Source organism: Pholcus phalangioides, unplaced genomic scaffold, assembly GCF_987345545.1.
Source record: "Pholcus phalangioides strain wild (caught in Gottingen) unplaced genomic scaffold, Ppha-v1.0 ptg000013l_1, whole genome shotgun sequence".
Taxonomy (NCBI): Eukaryota; Metazoa; Arthropoda; class Arachnida; order Araneae; family Pholcidae; genus Pholcus; species Pholcus phalangioides.
In genome coordinates, this window is record NW_028301606.1 from 12,794,629 (window position 1) to 12,815,941 (window position 21,313).

At 40.7% G+C, this 21,313-nt stretch overlaps 1 protein-coding gene, 1 non-coding gene and 1 pseudogene across 3 annotated transcripts in view; 2 read left to right on the top strand and 1 right to left on the bottom strand.

Annotated features, from left to right (window-relative positions):
• The first annotated feature begins 945 nt into the window (after positions 1–945).
• Positions 946–2,007, top strand: LOC149078615 (dynein axonemal light chain 1 pseudogene; annotated as a pseudogene).
• A 4,293-nt stretch (positions 2,008–6,300) lies between these two features.
• TRNAD-GUC (transfer RNA aspartic acid (anticodon GUC)) lies at positions 6,301–6,372 on the bottom strand. Its single transcript has one exon. It is a non-coding gene; the product is annotated as a tRNA-Asp (tRNA).
• Positions 6,373–16,869: 10,497 nt separating this feature from the next.
• Positions 16,870–21,313, top strand: part of msl-1 (male-specific lethal 1) — a 33,323-nt gene continuing 28,879 nt past the window's right edge. Inside the window, exon 1 of one of the 2 annotated variants that reach the window (XM_089240748.1) lies at positions 16,870–17,680. In XM_089240748.1, the coding sequence (XP_089096874.1) occupies positions 17,093–17,680 (588 nt within the window). In that variant the 5' untranslated portion in view covers positions 16,870–17,092. The remainder of the gene's footprint in view (positions 17,681–21,313) is intronic. The other variant, XM_089240747.1, reaches the window with a different exon arrangement.

The window sequence follows — 21,313 nt, forward strand, 5'->3', positions numbered from 1 at the left end:
GATAACTGGTATGGATCCCGATTTCGCACATTTTTATCTAAAAATTATGTTCAACCTAGGTGTCTTACTGGCGTGGTCCCCATGATGAAGGAGATGTAGACCTTTAGAATTGAAATAGGTCTGGCGCTCTACATAACTGTTTCACGGTCACGGTTATAATTTGAGTGTATAGTTGATTTTCTACTAGAACTCTTTCGTGGGTCAAATGAACCCCCTTTAGTAGGCAGAAGGTTGTGCACCTCTCCGGCTTACAGAAGTTCAATCACTTTTTTTTTATCATGTTCATATTACTTCGTAGATATAGTATGTACATGTATATTGTTTTTACAAACGACTGGTAAATTTGTTTTTTCTCAATTCACGTGAGCTGGCCCCGGCTGTTATCAGGCTATGCGTTAAGACAGTGCTGAAAACGAATATTAACTTGATGCCAGAAGTGTATTAAAAGCAGGGGGAATTATAGCCCATAGTGGCAATGCTAGAGAAATGTCAAATTTCAGTAGTAAGTGGTCGAGAAAATTACCCTAGTATGGGAGATAGGCGGCAAACTAATAAATCCGCGTCTGTTTGAAGCCCTGCAAATTGACTCTAATCTGAACTCCGAAATTATGCTGCAATATAACTAATATTGACTAATTACGTCACTTGACCACAGTTCTACGCAGTGTTCGCCAATACACATCGAAATCCAATTTTACTCCTATAGATTTCTTTGAGTAATGGAAATACTTCTCGAGTTTTAGATGATGTTTTTTTTAATCAAGTTATTTCTCATTGATAAAAAAAAATACTCCTCATTTTATAAAAAATATCCTTTAAAATTTTGAAGAGGAGCAAAATTACTCTTCAAAATCATATTTTTGGACATCAGTGATTCTAAGTTATTATCTTCCAACATGTTTTCTATTTATTTACCAATTGATCAGTTGATTCTCTCCCCAGGTTATGAAAAAAAGCGCTGCCGTGAGCAAAGGATTTTCCCTGAAAGACGCCGTTAAGAAATGGGAATCATCCAACAAGCGTAAAGCACTGGAAGCCTCTGTTCTCAAGCTGAACGGCTGGCAACCCCCAATCGAGAGACTTGACGGGTCGCTACCATTTTACGAGTCTTGCGAGAGACTCTCCCTATCGACAAATCTGATCGAGAAATTGACCAACCTCCAGTGTTTCCCGAATCTTAGGATCTTGTCGTTGTCGCGTAACCTCTTGAAGAGCCTCTCCGGCGTCGAAGTTCTATCGGGAACATTGATCGAGCTCTGGGCGTCCTACAATCAAATCGAAAAACTGAGGCCGCTGGCAAATATGAAGAACCTCAAAGTGCTTTACCTTGCGAACAACAACGTCAAGGATATCAACGAGCTGAAGCATCTTTCCGAGATAGAACGCCTAGAGATATTAGTTTTGACCGGTTGTTTATTCCAGAACCAGTTGCCCGGAGAATACAGGTCAAGAGTTGCTGAAATACTTCCACAAGTTCGGGTCCTGGACGGAATCGCTATCTTACATCGAGATGAAGATAGCGAAGGATTGGTCAGAAAACGACGGGCTTCGAACCTGAAACCTAATGAAGAACCGGAGACCCTCGTGGAAAATGTTGAATAAATTAATCAGAATAAAATGAATTATAGAAAACTAAGTTTTTCGCTTGACATGGATTTAGCAAGGATAGATATAGATAACAGGGCGCATGACATTTTACTGGTGAACCGTCGATCCTAGAGAAATACTTCCAATTAGAAAAAGTATCCAAATAACGTTTAGAACTCAGACGCACCATTCATGTTGTAAGGAGTTACAAGGAGTGTACTTATTAAAATAAAAAAGTAACTTTTTATGCGGAACCTGTGCTCAAAATCCCAAGAGAAAGTTGTTGCCTTGTCTCGCCTGATGCCACATTTTTAAGTATTCATTGAGATATATGAATTCGAAAAATGGAGAAAGGTTATCAAAAATCAGCAAAAATTAATGTGAATCCCTTTTTACCCTCAGTTATATATATACTGTATATTCCTAGCTTTTCTTCTTTTTTTATATACTTATAGTTTGTAACTAATATGCCATACCATATATTAAATCATTTCTAGCAATAAAAAACTGAATTGCCGTTGAAAGCGATTCTATACAAGCTGTCCCAAATTGTGTTCTACACAGCTAGTATCTGCAACTGTTGGCTTTAGAAACATACTTTCAAATACAAAAAGCTTACAAACGATGTCCTGATACTCAAAGTGCCGTAAATTTTCCAAGGAGTCATTTACATAAAAAAACCCAGAATTAACTTTTTATGTAGACCCTGTGTGCTGAAACTACCTATTAGTGAAATGTAAATGTGGCTGTGAGAAGTCAAAAACATTTCGTATTTTTAGTTGCAATATTAACGGAGATATTTGACTTTGAGGTTTGCAGCATTCGTTTCCAATAACTGAGAGTGTGGCTGCGAAACGTGAATTAAACTCAAAGTTGTATTAATTCTGTAATTGTGTGACAAAAATGCAATTATTATTTATTGGGAACAAAAAATAAAATGGTTGAGTTCATTCTATTCGTGTACAGTCACTAAAAATGGCAACTTTTGAGCCAATGAAAGCTTACCAGCACAGCGAAAAGTTGCCAAAACATAATGATGTCATGTATTTTATGTCTCGATGAATATTTCATTTAAAAATACGAAATCTTTTGCAAATGACTTTTCAGAGTAGTATCTACATTTTTCAATAGTTGGAAGTCATACAAGGACTGTGTAAAAAAAGTTGAGGTCTTTATTTTTTTCCATCTATACGACCTCTCGAACGAATTTTGAAATTCTGAGTAACGCATGGGATTTGAAAACTTTTTGCAATTAAAAGAATGTTTCTCTCAAGTCAAAAAACGATTGCAGAGATATAAAACAATTGCTGTTCGCTGGGACAGCCTGTAGTTGGAGAGTCGTTTCAGTGCATATTTCCAAATATTGGAAGGAAATAAAACATTCATCGCATTAAGAAATACGCTTTAAACATGAAAGATTTCGATATTACAAAGGTATATTATCAGGCACGTAGCCTTTCGTTCGAGAGGGGGGAAAGTTTTCATTCGGGGGGGACCAAAGTGATTGAACAATATATTTGGCCATCTTTTTCCCTTTTTTTCGGTCACTTTCTCATATTCCGGGGGAGGGGGCAGACTCCCAAGTCATTCCCCCCGCTACCGCCTTGTATATTATTATTATTATCGTGTTTCTCGAGTGTTTCGGCAGTTGTAAAGGCAAGTTAATCTCATGCATGGACATATGGGTAAAATCACGGTCTCGGGTAAATATTTCTTTATACCCTTTCCCCCTCCCATACCCACTACTACTAACCCACATATGCACCTCATTCATATTCCTCTGAGGAACTTCTAACTAATTGATACCTATTGGAATGTGCGTGTACATGTTGTGAACCTAACGGGACGATTGAATTCTGCGTAATCCTTGTTATAGTGCAGCCATCTACCATCTATTTTTCGAACTATGAAGTTCGTGTGCAGTGTAACAGTTCTGTGTGAAGAGTAATGATGGAATATTTGTACCATTGTATAGGCCTGTTGCTCTCCGTGGAGACTGAAACTTTTAAACGGAGAGATCGGCTCGCAGAAAACCAACTTCAGCCGACCACGACTGTGGCGACGGTGGGAATTCCCCATCCGTCATACCACTGTGGGGGATGCTGAAAAAAGCTTCCATTAAAGAGCCTCGAGATGAACCTAGTTATTTAATAGTTATTTTGCATTTTTAAGGGTTCTGACAAAAGAGCCTACTGAATATCTCAGGTTATGGGCCCGGCTTCTGCATGTGGGCACCGACTATAATAAGAGTAGTACAGAGCTAAAAGTCAGTTTCGGGGGGAGGAGGGGGGTAAGCCAAACTATCACTTTGCCTGAGAGTAACGATGTTGTTGAGACTACTTTACCGCACACCAACTCCGGTCATGCATATCGCCATACGTCAATTCCAACCAGTGGAATCGGGTGGGAAAAGAACACTTCATCCATCGGTGGTCACCCCACGGTCGGTACGTTCGGATTCGAACCCATGGACCTTGATGGTAACCTTCACAGTGGAAGACGAGCATCTTACCACTGCGCCACTTGTGGGCCCTGTGGGTGAGACGGGACAAATCTCCAAAAATTTACATGCCCAGTCGGGCATCTAACTTAGGCCAGGATTACGCTATAAAAGTGTTACAAAAGTTCATTTATAAAACTTGAGAAATACAACCAATAACCGCGTCTGTCTGTTGCATTTGAGCAAATGTAACCAAATAGGCTTATTGGTTGTTTCTTTCAAGTTTTGTAAATGAACTTTTATGAAACTTTGATAGTGCAATCGTGGCCTTAAAGTAATACATGCCCGAATCGTTATTTTACACACACGGCTAAAAAATATTATCTTACTTACCGGAAACATTTTGAAAACAAATTAATTCAATTGCATGAAAAATATCGAAAGTTATTTTTTGTTTTTCAATAATCGTAATTTTTGAGTGAAAACTCAAAAGGGTCACCAATTAAAGACCTAAAGTTTGTCAGACCACTAATTACAATTTTGCGTTGCTGTGGGCGTAATTTCTGATAGAATTCATTTCACACAATCAGCAAAAAGAGTGATTGCGCAATTACTGAAAGAGACGATTTCAAGCTGCATCAAGAGAAGGAAAAATTAATTCAGGAATCACCGAATATAATTAAAGAATCATTTGAAGCGATTTCAGATTGAAATTAATCTCAGAATGAATCAATTTAATCAATCAAAAACATTTTTGAGAGGAATTAATGAAAAAAAATTTATTTCACAGAGTAAATAAAAGTCTTCAATTATTTTTGTCCCTGTTTAACTCGAGGTCCCATTGGCTCTTTCTACATTTGTATTATGACATAGGGGTCATTCAAGTATTACGTCAGCATCGGGGGGGGGGGGGGAAAGAAGAAGGTTTCGGATTTGCTGACTTTTGATGACAGGGGGGGGGGGTTTGAAGGTTACTTACGTCATCAACCACCCCTTTTTGAAGATATGAAATATTCTAAGCTGCTGACGAAATTTTGCTGACGGAGGGGGGGGGTCAGTGTTTTGCTGACAAGGGGGGGGGGGGAAGGGTCAAAAATGGCTGAAAATCTGCTTACGTAATACTTGAATGGCCCCCCCCCCCATATTACGATATATGTATTAAGATCTCACTAAATTACAGGAGTTGGTAACCAACGGAAAGTTTCAATTGAAAGGATGGGAAGACCCCCCCTTCCCCCCCGGCATATTTTTTTTACACATTACGTACATATCGATTCATGTCCTGTACGTCGCATTTTAAAATAAGGGGCCGTTCAAGTATTGCGTCAACAAATTTTTAGCAAATTTTTGATACCTCCTCCTTCTTGTCAGCAAAACTCTGAACACCCCTTCCCCCTTCGCATCAAAATTTCCTCAGCTCTGCCCCCTCACCTCCTAACGCATACTGGGATCAGACGTACATTCACAGATCACTTGAGTGACTTGCGGCACGATTCCAGAACACTTAAGCGGTCCCTTAAGTGACATGTGTCACAGTTTTAGAGCACACAGGGCAGCTTTACATCACTCAAGTTATCTTCATTCAACTTTGCCCGCTGCCCATTCATTCCCAGATCACTTGAGTGACGCGCGGCACAGTTCCAGAGCACTCAAGTGGCCCGCAACACATTTCTAGAGCACTTAAGTGGTGTGTGTGGTTCACCGTTTCATTTTCACCCATTTATTTCCCATTCGTCACGTGTATGACCGGGCCTTCCACTAGCGAAAAAAGAAATCAACCGGGCCGTGGGCGTCCAAAGGTTGAGAACCACTGACTTAAAGGATCCGCGGAGATACCCTGAAGTGGCTCTACGGAGGTCTCGTCAATAGATATAGAATGTTAGTTCACCTGCCCGCAAAATAGGAAAAGGTTTTTTCTCGTTTTTGGCACGTCGATGTCATTCAAGAGTATTTCATCATATTTTTATGGGGCGAAGGGGGGGGGGGGTAGATGAGCTGTGAGCATCACCCCGAACCCCCCCCCCCTTTCTTCCTGCCCACTAGTCATCAAAAAGTAAGCAAATCCGCAACCTCTCTCATCGATGCTGACGTAATACGTGAATGACCCCTAAGTGAAATAAATATACGGTTTTTTTTTGTTTGTTTTTTTTATTTATTGCTTTTGCGGGCTGAATAAAATATTTCTGATGGGCCAGATTGACTTGCGAGCTTGAATTCGTACATACGCACTTTTTAGATCTGAAATGGCTAAAAGAGAAAAAAAAAGATTGCTTCTCCCCGGCGGGGAATCGAACCCCGGTCTCCCGCGTGACAGGCGGGGATACTTACCACTATACTACCGAGGACGACTGCTTTGCGGTTTATGTAGTTTCAAAAATCAAAGTAAAAGTTCGATGAAATTTTTTGAATCCGACATCTTTTCATTAACATACAGTGTTTCGACTTCCATTCAATTTATGGGCTACTCAAAGAAAAAAGAGTACGGGGCATTTTTCCATTATATATATAACCGCACCACGCATTTCCGACACCAAATTGGCGTGTTTTGGCTTGTTTCTCTCCCCACGCCTCGTTCAGAAAAGAATAAATTTATCGCTGAAAGGAAATTTGCCGGGACGGACAAAAAAAAAGTGCCAAGTGGTCTGATCATGGCCAACACCTTCTAGAGCAACGGTTCTCAACCGGTGCTCCGCGGACGGGCTCCGCGGCCACTCGAGGTTAATAAAATAAATCAATAAATTTGATAAACAAACAAAAAAAGAGGCTTAAAGGGTGTACCGCCATATAAATAATATACTAAAAAGTGCTCAGCCATAGAAATTATACACTGAAAAGCCAGAAAAGGGTGAGAACCGCTGTTCTAGAGCAAGAAGGTGTTGTTATGGCCCAAGGGCGTAGCGAGGGGGGGGGGACTTGGGGGTCTGCCCCCCCCCCGAAATGTGAGAAAATGACAGAAAAAAGGGAAAAAGATGGCCAAATCCATTGTTCTGTCACTTTGGTCCCCTCCCGAAATGAAAGTGGTCACCCCCCACGAACGAAATTTCTGGCTACGCCCCTGTCATGGCCCCCTGCAAGGGTGGGGTGGACAGAGCCATGGCCTTCACAAGGGTGGGCTGACAAGGCTCCAGCCCCGGATCCCGGGGCAATTTTCACGATTTTTTTGCTTTTTCACGCTATAAATTCATCATAAAGATGCTCTCGTGAAAGTTGTCGAGGTGGCCCGCATAAGATCCCAGCCTAGTGGTCCTGCTCCAAGATGTGGAGGCCATGGACAGCGCTCGAGCCCCGTAGGCGCAGGATACTTACCATCATTTTTATTTTCATGCTATAAATTCAATACAGTAGGATCCGTGAGAAGTCTAGCTTGAGGGCTTGCTAAAGATCTCAGCCTGGAGGCAGGGCCGCAACTAGATGCTTAGCCAGCCGGGGCAAGCACGCATTTCGGCGCCCTCTCATAATGTCGAAGGAGAGGTTAAAGAGTGAAATTTGCGCCCCCTCTAGTCCGGGGCACCAGATTCGCCTGCACCCCGTCAGTTGCGGGGACTCCTCCTCCAATATATTGGGTCTGATTTTCACCGAAGTTAATTCCATAACGGAAGTTCTGGACCTACAAGCGGGATTTTCTTTGTATAGGCCCTGGATTTTGTTTTCCGTTGTGGGGCCGCCTTCATAGAAACTGATTTCTTGAAGCAATAGTTTTTGTGACGTCGCAACCATTTATTGGCTCGTGCACAGGGCTAGAACCTTAGAGGAGGTACAGGAGCCCTGTACCATTTCCTCTACGGCTGGAAATAGAGGAGGGGGTGCAACTACCCTAGGTGGAAAAATTTAGACAGCGGCAAGATTTAGACGGGAACAAAAACCCACCTTTTTTAAATCATCGCCTTTCACAGTACTTTGGGGGACAGGAGCATTGCCGTCTTTAACACGTGGCCTCACCATAGGCGGTGATAGACCAAGAAGTCTGGGGGGGGCACGGTCATTATTTCTGGGGGGCATGATGATGATGATGTCAATTCACATATGCATATATACATTAGATCAGTCAACTTCACCTTTGACGCCCACGCCCCCCCCCCCACGTATCACCGCCCATGGACCTCACCCGGGTACGGCCCGGAGGGGGGGGGGACTCAAAAATGAAATCTGAGAAATTTTCGAGAATTTTCCAGGTAGGGCCTCATAAAAATCACTTATCCCGGGCCCCCTATGATGCTCTTGAGACGGCCCTGGGTGAAAGCGGCATAATCATGTTCGCCCACCAACTTACAAAAGTCCAAGTCAGTACAAATACATAAACTTTCAAAATGAGCAAAGAACATCATTTTTTCCCCTTCAAATTTTTTCCCCTACTCTAGATTTGGCGCCCTTTCCTGTTCAGTGCCCCCTCCCCCTCCAAGTTTTATGATCTACGAGAGCAAACAAGAGCAAGCGCTTTGAGCTTTGGGCCTCAGAACATCACATTTCCCGGAGCCCAATGGTGCTCTTTAAAGCCGCCCAGAGTCGTTTGCCGGGCACCTACATGTCTGAAACACTTCTGGCGCCAAGGGTGTCTTAACAGCACCATGGGCCTTCGCAAGGCTAAGTAATATTCTGGGGACCTTAATTAATGAAAATACCTGCTTTTAATTTTCTAATATAAATCATAAAACCGAATCTCATTATCACCAGCCCCCTCCCTCCATGCACTCGAGGCCCCTGAGCCTTGATCAAGTGGGGCCCTTGCATTTCGGCGGAACTTCTTCCCTGATCGTAAGTGAGATAATTAGCATGATAGGAAATAATTACAGTCGATGCCGCTTATTCGAATCGCTGATGGTGTTATCCAGGGCCACAGTGTGCCTTTTCGGGGTCCCGTGGCAGACTTTTCCTTGGGGGGGCCCCTGTTGAAAGGCTTATTATTAGGCAAAACAAATTTAAACTTTCGTGGGGCTCCCGTTCGGCTTGGGCCCAGGGACAATGCCCTTGTTGCGCCAGCCTAGTTACGGCCTTGATGTTATCAACAGGTATTGTTATAACTTTTGCGAAGAACGGAATTGACCAATACCATAGCATGGGAAGAAATTCGTTTATAGTTATAGGGACTTCGGATAATGCTATCAATTTTTTTTTTTTAATGTGATCCACACGTATTCCCAAGGGATCAATATGATCCGTCCAGGGAATTTGTTAGTATTGGTAAACATCCATGCCCGAACCGGGATTCGAACCCAGACCTGCACAGTGAGAAGCCAGTTCCCTAACCACTCGACTGCAGCCTGGCAGTCGAGTGTCCCGTTTACCAACACCCGATTACCATACATCCCGTTTAACCAAACGGGAAGGATGGTCACCATACTTGCAAACGGGATTCTTTTCGGATATAGTTATCATTCGCTTAATATTATCAGAAACCTCCTGTCTTGTTGTGATCACATCAGGTGGCGTGTGGACTGTGTTAATTTTTCTTTCCTTTTTTTTTTTCAAATATGACATTACAGTAGAACCTCCTGATAACGGACACACCCATGGGATCAAAAAGTTTTGTCCGCTAGCGGGGGAGTGTCCGTCAATAGGGAGGTAAGACATAGACTGAAACCCCGTTTATACGACTTTCATATTTACAAAACATTTTTCTTCAGTCGGAATTGGTTTCCCCCCCCCCCCTCTTATACATTTTAATGTATATTAGTGTGTGTGAGACAATGTAAAAGTGATAGAAACACCGCTGGTTATGCATAATCACCAACCGTCTCGTTAAAGAAAGTTTGACTTTCAACAGCGGTTATGCATAATTTCCGAATGAGGCTCAAAAGTGATAAATATGGAAAAATTTGTAACCTTTCTTCTCTTCATTAAACCAATTAATTATTTCAACCTGTACATGAAACGTGCGCTTTACACGTATTTTGCAATGAAACTTAAATTAAAATACTGCAAGCGTGAAGAAGATAAAAACATTCATAACACTATCAGTCTTGTAATGTTGGCTTTCTTCACACACAGCAAACTAAAACCACCATCCCGGACGCATAGTTACGTACAATTAATCAAGTAATTAATTGGCAATTTATCATAGTTGCAAAGACGAGCTTGGGATTAAACATAATCTTAGCTGAATATGATAAATTCCCGGTTTATAACCAAAAAGTAAAAGTTTGTAGAAAAAAAAATTAGAGTATGCCTGATTTTACCATCCGCTAACGAGTGTATCCAGTGCCGTCTTAAGGTATAGGCATGGCCTCCACATCCTAGAGCAGGGCCCCCTAGGCTGGGATCTTTTGCGAAGCCCCCCCCCCCGACCACACTTTCACGGGCCCCTTTATGATGAATTTATAGCGTGAAAAAGCAAAAAAATGGTGAAAATCCTCCCGGGCACCTGAGCTGGAGCCTTATCAGCCCACATCTTGTGGAGGCCATGGGTATGCGCCCATCCTAGCACGGCCCGGGGGGTCTCAAACGAAGAGAGGGGCCTCACAAAAATTAGATCTGGTCGAAATTTTCGAGAATTTGTTTGGTAGGGCCTCAGGCCCGGAGGCCCATGATAATCTTAAGACGGTCCTGAGTGTATCCACTAACGGGGAGTAAAATACATTAAAGTCCTATAAGGACCAGGGATCAGACTCGTTGACGAGGAGTGTCCGCTAGGGGAGGTTCCACTGTATACAAGAAATTGTAGATGTCGGTTTTTTTTTTCACATTTTTTAAAATCAATTTGATACAAGAGCCGAAAAAATCTGTAGCGTCACATGAAAAAAAAAAAGCAACGTAAATGAATAAATGAGTTAAGAGACAGGAAAAAGAAATGAAAAGAGGGCAGATTACGGTACATGTAATAATGAAAAGCTCTCGTTGCTTCGAGAGTCGAAGAAATTTCGTGTTTTATTTGTTTTGCTTTCAATGATGGCTTTCTTTATATATCTTTTTTTTTTTGCCCCGACGATGAAAAAACGAGAGACGTTTAATGAGATTTTCATCTCTTTCAATGATTCATACGAAAGCCGACTTTTTGTGGAAAAATAAAATCGCCAAAATTCACCAAACACCTTAATCCATTCTATTTCTACGCTATGACTTTCCTAAAAAAAGAAGGCCGCCCTTACCAGACGTGGGGCCCGGGGTAAAAATAATAGTGGGGGCGCCCTTAGCCCCGATTTTTTTACTTCTGTCAAAAAGGGGAATCGAAAATAGAGTATTCAGAAAATGAAAGACATGAAAATTCTAAATAAATGCAAGAAATAGTTCCAGAATTGATGAAAATTTTTAGTATCCTAGAATTGATGAAAGTTTAGAATTGCAGAATTAGAAGTTCAGAATTCCAGATTTGATGAAAATTCAGAATTTATTAAAAATGTTATTAAAAAATTTGGAATTGTTATTAAAAAAATACAATTCCAGATATGGTGGAAATTCCGAATTTATAAAAAGAAATGATTCTAGAATTTTTCTTTCTGGATGAAATGAAATTCATAATTTATGAAAGAAAGAATTCCAGAATTGATGAAAATGCAGATTTTTCCAGAATTGATGAAAATGCAGATTTCTAGAATGGATGGTAATGCAGGTTTTCAGAATTGAAGAAAATTGAGATTTACAGAACTGATGGAAATAAATATTTACAGAATTGATGAAAATTCAAAATTTATGAAGGGAATTATTGTTAACGTAAATGCACTCCCCCACCCCCATAAAAAAAACGCGGAACCAATTGAAACAGCACCTGTCACACACCACTAAGGGCGGCTCCGCTAAAAAAAGGTTGTTGTAGCATTACTATTATTTGATGATCAAAAATATAGTAACAATTTATGGTATTCTGAACGGTATGCTATCATAAATTTTGACATCAAAGTGTTTGTTCTCTCCTAAAATCTAAATCAGGAGTTTTCAACCTTTCACAGATATTGCGGGTCGAATTCGAACTTCCCGTGAAGCTCGCGGGCTACCGCACCATATCATACTGAGGTAGTTAGAATAGTTAAAATTTAAGGTGAAATAATTCAGACTCATAAAGACTTAATGTAATGTGTAATGACGTCACACATGCTTGCATATTCACTTCATTACTCTTTTGTTCGCTCACATGCTTGCACACTATTTAGGACACTCTTGTGTCACTCCAGGGACGTCCTAAGAGCATCGTGGAGGGGGGGGGGGGACGAGTAGTTTTTCTGAGGCCCTACCTGGCAAATTTACATGCTTACTCTGGAAATTTTCAGCCAGATATTATTTTTGTGACACCCACCCCCTTCTTCTCTTTAAGCCCCTGGAACGTGCTCGGGTAGTGTCCATGCGTTGCGTTAAGACGGCACAAGGTCACTCACATGTACTTTTGCACGCTCTCTAGGTCACTCACATGTACTTTTGCACGCTCTCTAGGTCACTCACATGTACTTTTGCACGCTCTCTAGGTCACTCACATGTACTTTTGCACGCTCTCTAGGTCACTCACATGTACTTTTTCACGCTCTCTAGGTCACTCACATGCTTGCACGCTCTCTAGGTCACTCACATGCTTGCACATTCTCTAGGTCACTCACATGCTTGCACACTCTAGATCACTCTTGTTATTGCTTACTGACCAGTCCCTCGATCTCTAGACAGAAGCGGATTTGTGGTTTTGCCGCTTTTCTCCTATCCTATTGTAATTTTTTTACATTTTCATTCCTCCAAAACTTTGCCGTACCTCTGAACTTATCGCCTTGAGTCCGCTTAGCTCCTCCCCCCCCCCCTCTGTAAATGCGGCCCTATTTTTGGGGCTAACTTTCTTGAGGAACAGTACCGGCTGAAGCCCTGTCAGCCCCACCCTTGTTGGGAGTGGGAGTCACGCTGCTTACCCAAGTTGCGTGTCCTCCTTAGGCCGACCATGTAAAATGAAACAGGCAAAAATTTCATTCGCTCACGTTGTCAAAACGAAATTTGACAACATTTTTTTTCTTCCCTTGAACTTTTATACTCAGGGCCGGACTTGGGCAGGTGCGAAAGGTGCAGACGCACCGGGTCGCTAAATTTCAGGGGCCGCAAAACGGAACAAAAATACTTTTATCAAATTACTTTTTGACTTCTTAAAATAAAGCAATATCTTATAAAATTCTTTCTAAGACAGGGAACCCACAGATCAAAGGTCCCCCCCCCCTCGCCCCAAGTCAAAAATCAGCAAACTGAAAGAACAGCATAAATAAGGGAAAGAAGAGTTTGTGCGTTAGTTTTCGCTGTTTTTCCCCCAACTTTCCTTCGATTTTTGAATTAAAATATCTCTGCGAATATTGCACTCAGAAAGGTGATTTTTTTTTTCCTCATCGAAGAGAGACACAGGGTAACAAGTTTCTAATTGGGTATTTGAGGACAGGGTGCTCGTATAAAAAATGTTTTTTTATTTTGATAACTATTCAACCCCTTGCAAAATGAATGACGTACCTGAGCACAACACGGAATTTGGATACTTTTTCTAGTTGGAAGTATGACTCTAGAATCAACGGTTCACCAGTGAAATGCGGCAACAGGGAATTGAGAGTTCTCATCCTAAATATACGTATATTAAATGTAAGAAACATCATTGAATTAGAACTACTGCTGTCACCTAAGAAATAAAAAATACAACTATTGTGGAAGACCAGTTTTAGATTAATGCGCTGCGTAGAAAAAATGAACATAGTATGATATTGATAAATATTTTATAAGCAATAATATTTGTTGAATTTTCAAGTTTGTTTAAAACTTTTAACAGTTGCTATTTGTGTGCGGTAAACTAACATCAGTAAAATGCGTAAAACTTATATGTTGAATAAAGTTTCACTTTTGTTCATAGTACTAATGTTAATTTACCGCACGCAAACAGTAGCTGTTAAAATTTCCAAGCAAACGTGACAATTGCACTAATATTATTGTTAAGAAAATATTTATTAATATCATATTATGTTGATTTTTTTCTACGCAGTGCATCAATCAAAAACTGGTCTTCTCAAGAATCACAACAGTTGTATTTTTACTTCATAGGTGACAGCAGTAGTTCTAGTTCAATGATGTTTCTAACATTTAATATACGTATATTTAGGATGAGAACTCAATTACCCCCTTACCGCATTTTAGTAGTGAACCGTTGATCCTAGAGGCATGCTTCCAACTAGGAAAAAGTATCCAAATAACGTGTAGATATTATCATCGTCATTAATGTTGCAAACAGCATCCGTTAAAATTTTGAAGCAATCGTGACAATTGAACTGATATTATTGCTCAAAAAAATATTTATTAATATCATGCCACATTGACTATGCGGCGCATTAATCAAAAACCGGCCATCTGAATTTCAATCGAAGAATCACAACAGTTGTATTTTTTATTTCATAGGTCGCAGCAGCAGCAGTTCTAGTTCAATGAGGTGTTACATGCATTATAATACATATACAGTCATAGACGTACGCAGAATTTTCTCGAGGGGGGGTTCAGATTTTTGTTCCTTCTGAGGGGGGTTTACATTTTTTCCTGCAATGTAACACTATAATCTTTGCTCAAGGGGGCTTAGAACCCCAAAACCCTCCTTTGCGTACGCCAATGTATACAGTATACATACTGAAGGCCCCGCACACTTATTTTTAATATTTACCAGGAAGCACATCTTTACTGATAAAATTGTAATTTTACCCGTTCATAGGTTATGGACAAAAGTAACAAAGAAAGGCACATTATTGGAAATTTTTATCCACTAGAAATCAAGATTCTTTCGATTGCAGAATTTACGTGTATTTAACGTGACAACCAGGGCCATCTAAACCCGAGTCCCATCCACAGCACGGGGACTCATGGTCGCCATATCTTGCAGTAGGGACCCTAGCCGCTGTGGTGGTCGAGTGGTCATAGTGACGGACTCGCATCGCGAGGTCCTGGGTTCGAACCCTACCGACGCCACAGTAGTGGTCAGCTGAAGTTGGTTTTCTGTGGTTCCCAACTTCAACGCGCGAATGCGAGTGCACCTCCCCATTAAAAAAATGTCTCGCCACAAAGAGCAAACTGTTCAAATATTCAATCATTACACTTTACTTTCCTTCTGAAGTATAGATGGCAGCACTGAAGAATCAGACGCAACACTAGATGCACACTTAAACTGTTAAGTACACACACACTTCCAGCGCAACTCACTAGGTCAGGGTAGAGGACCGCAAAGCTTTTCTCGCCTCGGGCAGCATAATACTCAAGCCCCACATTCATTGGCGTATTTACAGAAGAGCTTAGCAAACTATGGCTCAGGGAGACAAATTTGAGCACTGAGCCGCCAAGGAAACTAGTACAATGTTTTTTATCAAGTGATACACATTATCATAAGTGATCTGATAATGTGTTGCTTGGTTAACTTTTAAAAAATTAGGTTTAAGTAGTGGGCTACATCAGATGAATCAGAGGGCCACAATTGGCCCGCAGGTCGTGGATTGAGAACACCGGTAGCACAACAATATCGTTAGAATATCATACCGATATCGGTACGACGTCAAAATGTCGAATAAATATCGAATGTCGGAAAGAGGTCGGAAATTTTAACGTCTCCGTTATCGAACGATGTAGTAAAAATGCATTCACTCAATGAACGTTAAAATACCTTCTTTTCTTTTCTCTAAAATAGTTTTACTCTCACCTTTACAGCATTTCGTTTCGAATGAGAATATCTTGTATCATTACTCTCTTTTGAAATAATCCAAATTTCTCTATGTCGAACTACGTCGACAAATGTACGCCATTTCTACGTCGGACGATATCGGTAACGACGTCAAACGGTATCGAAATCTCTACGTCGTTTTATATCGGTGTGCTACAGGGACTTGTATGGCCAGGGCCATCTTAAGAGCATAATAGGCCCCAGGGCCAAGTGATTTTTCTGAGACCCTAGCGGGAAAATTCTCAAAAAATTCAACTACCCGTTTTTCTGAGGCCCTCCGGGCCGTGCCCGGGTGAGCCCATGCGATAAGACGGCACTGTGTATGACCTAGAGTTTGCAAGCACGTGAGTGAACAAGGTGAGCAAGCATGTGAATGACTAAACGAGTGGCCTGCAGTGCGAGAGATCTGGGCAGTGAGTGACCTAGAGCGTGTGAAAATATGTCAGTGACCAAAACAGTGTGCAACCATGATGTGAGATGTGAATGACTGAGAAATAGTGACTTTAACACAGGTGTACTTGCAAGAATGGGCTGGGGGTGGGGGGGGAGAGAATAAGGAAAGCTTATAGCACAGGGTGGCGAATTCGAGGAAAGAGTGCTCAAGAAAATTAGACTGGAATGGGAGAAGTGCGGCAAAATTCGTGTAGCCCATGGGCAGCAAAACCATAAATGTGCCTCTGCCGATCCTAATTATATATTATATATCCTAATAATATAATATATATATATTTATTTATTTATTTATTTATTTATTTATTTAAAAAAAAATGAAAAAAAAAATTTGAAATTCCAAAATTTTTAATCAATAAGAAATAATTATTTCTTTTTAATTAATTTTTTATTTCATTTTTCAAAAAAATAAAAAAGCCGCCAACTTGGCGATGGCCCTGATTATAGCCAAAACTGACGTTGTAGACCGTACCGACGTTATACCGAAGTCTTTGTATAATCCCTTTATAAATAAAAAAAGGGACAAAAAAAATTCCCCATTCCCCTCACGAGCTTTGACAAAAGTTTGGTTTTTTTTCCCCCTCCGTTTTAACTTTTTTCATCGAAAATAAAATTTTTCACATAAAAAAAAAATTAAATTTTTTCACGTTAAAAAAAAAATAATTTCAAAAAAAATTATAATTTGAAAAAAAAAAAAATTTTAATTCGATGACGGTTATAAAAAAAAATAAATGAAAGAAAAAAAATCGGACGAGAAAATTTCTTCACTTGACGGCGCGCCAAACTGACCAATCAACGATAGCGACTCCTCCTGACGTCACAGATTGCATATGGCCGATCATCTATTTTTCTCGTGTTTACCCCTGCTGCGGTACTGTGCATCGCAAGCAAGGTAAAGGCTTTTATTATTATTTTTTTCCCCCCCGTTCGCAATCATCATGCCGATCATTGTCAATCGCAAGTTTTGAATGAACCTTTTATGAATATTGATGACAAGCGATACTATGAAATCAGGAGTGGTGGAGTCGGATCGTAACAACAACAAACACGAAAGCCGACAATCCTTCCACAGGAGAAAAATGACGTCGTCGTCGAAAACTGCGCCCATCTTGAACGGCTCCGACGAACAAGTCGTCAACAACAACGCAGCGGCGGCGACGACGACGACGACGACAACAGCAGATTACCACCATCATCACCATGATCATGATCATCACCAGCAGGAGAGCATGATGGTGCGGCAGCAAGTGAATTTGGCCGCGGCCTATCACGATCACATCTCGTGCACCAAATCGTCGGCCGATCTGTGCAGCAAGATCGTCCAGGAGACCGCGACCAGCAATGTCCGCATCATGAATCTGCCCTGCGAGACTGACCACATCTACGCGAACTGCGGAGACAAGTCGTCCAAGGTCCACAGCATCATCATGAGTGCCGCCCCGTCCAAGGAATGGGACGGCGAGAAACGTCAACTTTACGACATGTGCCTACTGCAGTTGGAACTTCTCAAACGCATGGAAGAACAAAACACTGCGAAAGACAAGCAAATACAGACACTCAAGCAAGAAAACGAAACGGTAAGTCCCATTACAAGTTGATATCTGCCCGGGGCAGTCTTGGGACCCCCCCCCCCCCGTCCCCACCGTAATAGAAATCTAGATTATTTTATTTATCCCAACACAAACAGGGGGCCCCCCTTATAAATAGTCTTTCAGCCAAAGAAGGCATGTGGACTGTGCCTAAAGTACAGAAGGGACCCTGGGCACGTGCGCCGTTTGCTCTTACCAAAGTAGAAAGTTGACCCAAACCCAGGGCAGTCTTGGAGCCCCCCCCACACACACACACACACATACATAAATGCAGATCATTATTTTCGTCAGCAAGTGTCGAAAAACATGACAGCCCTTTTTTTTTAGTAGGACCCCAGAGGTTACCCGGGGGCCCGTCCAAACTTGACATTGATTGATGACACCAATCAGGGCACCAAAATAAACTTCATATCCCCTGAATGCAAAGTAATTGTGGCATTTCGTCAATTTTTGGGAACTTCAATTCCCGTTTAGATACCTTGTTTACATCTGTAACTGCCGTTTATCGTTTATTTTAGAAACGGCAAGTCCCTTTCTAAAGTAGAAAGTTGATTCAAGACCCATGGGTCCTTGAGCTAAGTGATTTTTCTTAGACACCCCCCACCCCACCAGGCTAGAAATGCTTGCGTACCAATCTACATGCTCACTCTCGAAAATGTTAACTAAATCTTTTTTATTATGCCCAGGGTAGTCTTAGAGAGACCAATTTTCGAGTGTGTTAATTTCTCTTGTCGGGCCCGAATTTACCCAGGGGCCCGTCTAAACATTAGCGATTAATGAACTTCGAGAATGTCAAGCAATTGGGACGTTTTTGTCGATTTTCGGGCACTTTTATGCCCTTATAGAAACCTTGTTTACATCTTTTGCCGTTTATTTAGCGAGTTATAAACAGCGGCGGTGTTTATTATTATTATGAAGTTTTGAAATAAATAATTATAATAGTCATTATGATTATTTTATTGGCGATAATTGATACGTTCGTCGAGGGGGAAAAAAAACTTCCAGTGCATCATCTATACAACTGTATAAAAACAAAAACGCAGTTATCTTGAGCGGCGACGTATTTCAAGCCAAATTTCCCCCTCCACTCCCACTCGTGCCTGTCAACTTTGTTGTGTATCCATCGCGAGTCACGGCAATCAAAAGTTACGTTTTGGCGCCGATCCACATTTGGCGATGGAGTTTGGCTACTTCCCCCCCCCCTTGCCCGTGGCGTTTCTTCTCATGCCGCCGGTAACTTTGGGGGGGGGGAGGGGAACACGCTGCTCTTTTTTTTGTATTGTGTGTATGTTACTGAATGAGAGATAGGTTAGCACATCTAGTATGGTTGGCCTTTTTTTATATACTCTGTAGGTAGAGTGAGATAAGCCTGGGGGAGTTGAGGTTATTCCTTTCAAAAAAAAAAAAAAACAAGTAGGCCTATATGTTTTGGCCTTGGGTGGAATTGCAGTCAATAACAAACACCAAGTTGGTCAACCTAGAGTTTAGACCTAATTATTACAGGCCTATATAGAGAAGAATTTAGGCTTTTTTTTTTATTTAGGCCATGTCTCCTGTATACTTAATAAAATAATCTCTTGATATCATGTAAACATTAAACATGTGGATTTTTTTTTATACATTACTTTAGAAAAGTCTGAATTGCAATTTTGAAACATTGCACACAAAACTTTCAACATTACTGTTTCCCTCTTTTTTTAACCCTTTAAGTGGTTTTTAAAATTTTTCTGATCAGCTGGTAAGCATCGTGCACCCCCCCCCCCCATGCACTCAAGATCAAGTCATGCCCAGGAGCGCCATGCATTTAGACGTCACTGATTCGGGTCCCAATCAAAACTAAAAGACGAGGCTGATCTCATTTTTATTGTGCGAAAATAACTATGAAGAGCTGCGAAAATGGTCAAGGTGGAGGCTCTATAGCTCATAAAGAGTGTGAAGCCCTAGAGATTTTTGTTTAGTTTTAATGAAACTATCTCGTAGAGTCTCTTCCCAAAGCAGAGAGTGTTTTGCATTGTTCCACAACAAACCCTCAACTGATTGGAAATGTTCTGTGATAAAAAAAATCCCTATAACGGTGCTGTCAACACTTTTCTTCCAGATTACTGTGGGACGTATGCCCCGGTTTTCGGCATATTCTGATTTTGGGGTAAAGGGCTTGTCAAATCAAAAAAAAAAAAAGAATTATGTGCCATCAGTAACTTTGTAGGAGCCAAACAGTGTAACCCCGTTCAAGAAAGATGTTTTTCCGTATTTGTCCAGGAGTTAATGATCGCTTTTCATGTTGGAAGAAACGGTCATCAAACTAGGGAAATTTTGTTATCTTCAGACACCAATTTAACAATCAAATATAGAAAACTTTTGGTGCTAATACCAATCTCCTAGTCGACCTGATGCCTACGATTATTCCAGCCCACTTTCAAAGTAGCTCACAAAATTTTGTGTGATATTTTTCTTCGGCCACTGATGCTAATATGCTAATTCTCTTGCATTCACACTCTCGGCCCATATACAGCCTATCTTTAGACGTGCATGTGCCAACGCTTGTAGGCACCAAAGGTAGGTTGACACCTACCTGGTTGGACCCAGATCTGCCTTATAATTTTTTATCTCTATTAACCCTTTCCGCAACACTGTAAAAATCACTAAACACCCTTCCATATTTATTTTAAGCTTTTTTCCCCTTCCGATTTTCCACAGGTGCAAACTAAAGGGTATAGGGGACAAATATCTTTTCTTGTCAATGCTAAAATAAGAGGCGAGATTTTTCGTTGATGCCACTTAAAGAGTTTGTATAATAAAATCAATATAAGGGGGAATGCTGGAAATGGGTACTATACGACCCACTCGAATATTCTAGGGCATGTATCAAAAAAAGTGTTGGTCATCGAATAAAAAAATAACTTCATGCATCCTGCTTTTCGATATTGCAAATTGTATTTCGGACACCTTTTGCACAAGATCTCTCATCTTCGACCAGACTCGAAATGTTTTATTGAGTATTCTTGTGAAGCGGCTTTTATCCCGATTTAAGATGTTGATGAGTCGCACCATTTTTTAAGTTACATTTGAATATAAAGTTGTGGTGTTGGCGATGTTTAATGAATCCGGCTACTATCAAATCTTATTTGAGAGTCTTCTTTACCATTATAACTACCATTTCGTTTTTTGTTTCATTGCTTGTGTTTTATGACATGTTGAACACCAGATATTAAATATTTTAGGTTTTAAATTTTATACTTTGTTTGATTGCTATTTGAAGTAAAAACACTTATTACAACAGAAATTGAGAATTATTTCGAATCGGTGTTCGAAGGATTGAGAAAATGTTTATATGAATTAGTTAATGCTAAGATGTGTATTATCTCAAAGTTATGAAATCACAATTGCGTGTGTGTATCAATGTCGAGTAAAAGGCTGGTTACCATTAATAGTTATCAATTTTGCATTTTCCCCCCACTCATCAAGAATTAACTCTTGATTATGACTTGGGGTTTACTATGGATTTTAAAAGAAAAACTATATAGAGAGAAAAGTAATAGGGAAGAAAATGCATTGATTGATACAATTATCAACTCCAATGATAATGTTAATGATTTCCTCATGAAACAATAATTATTGAAA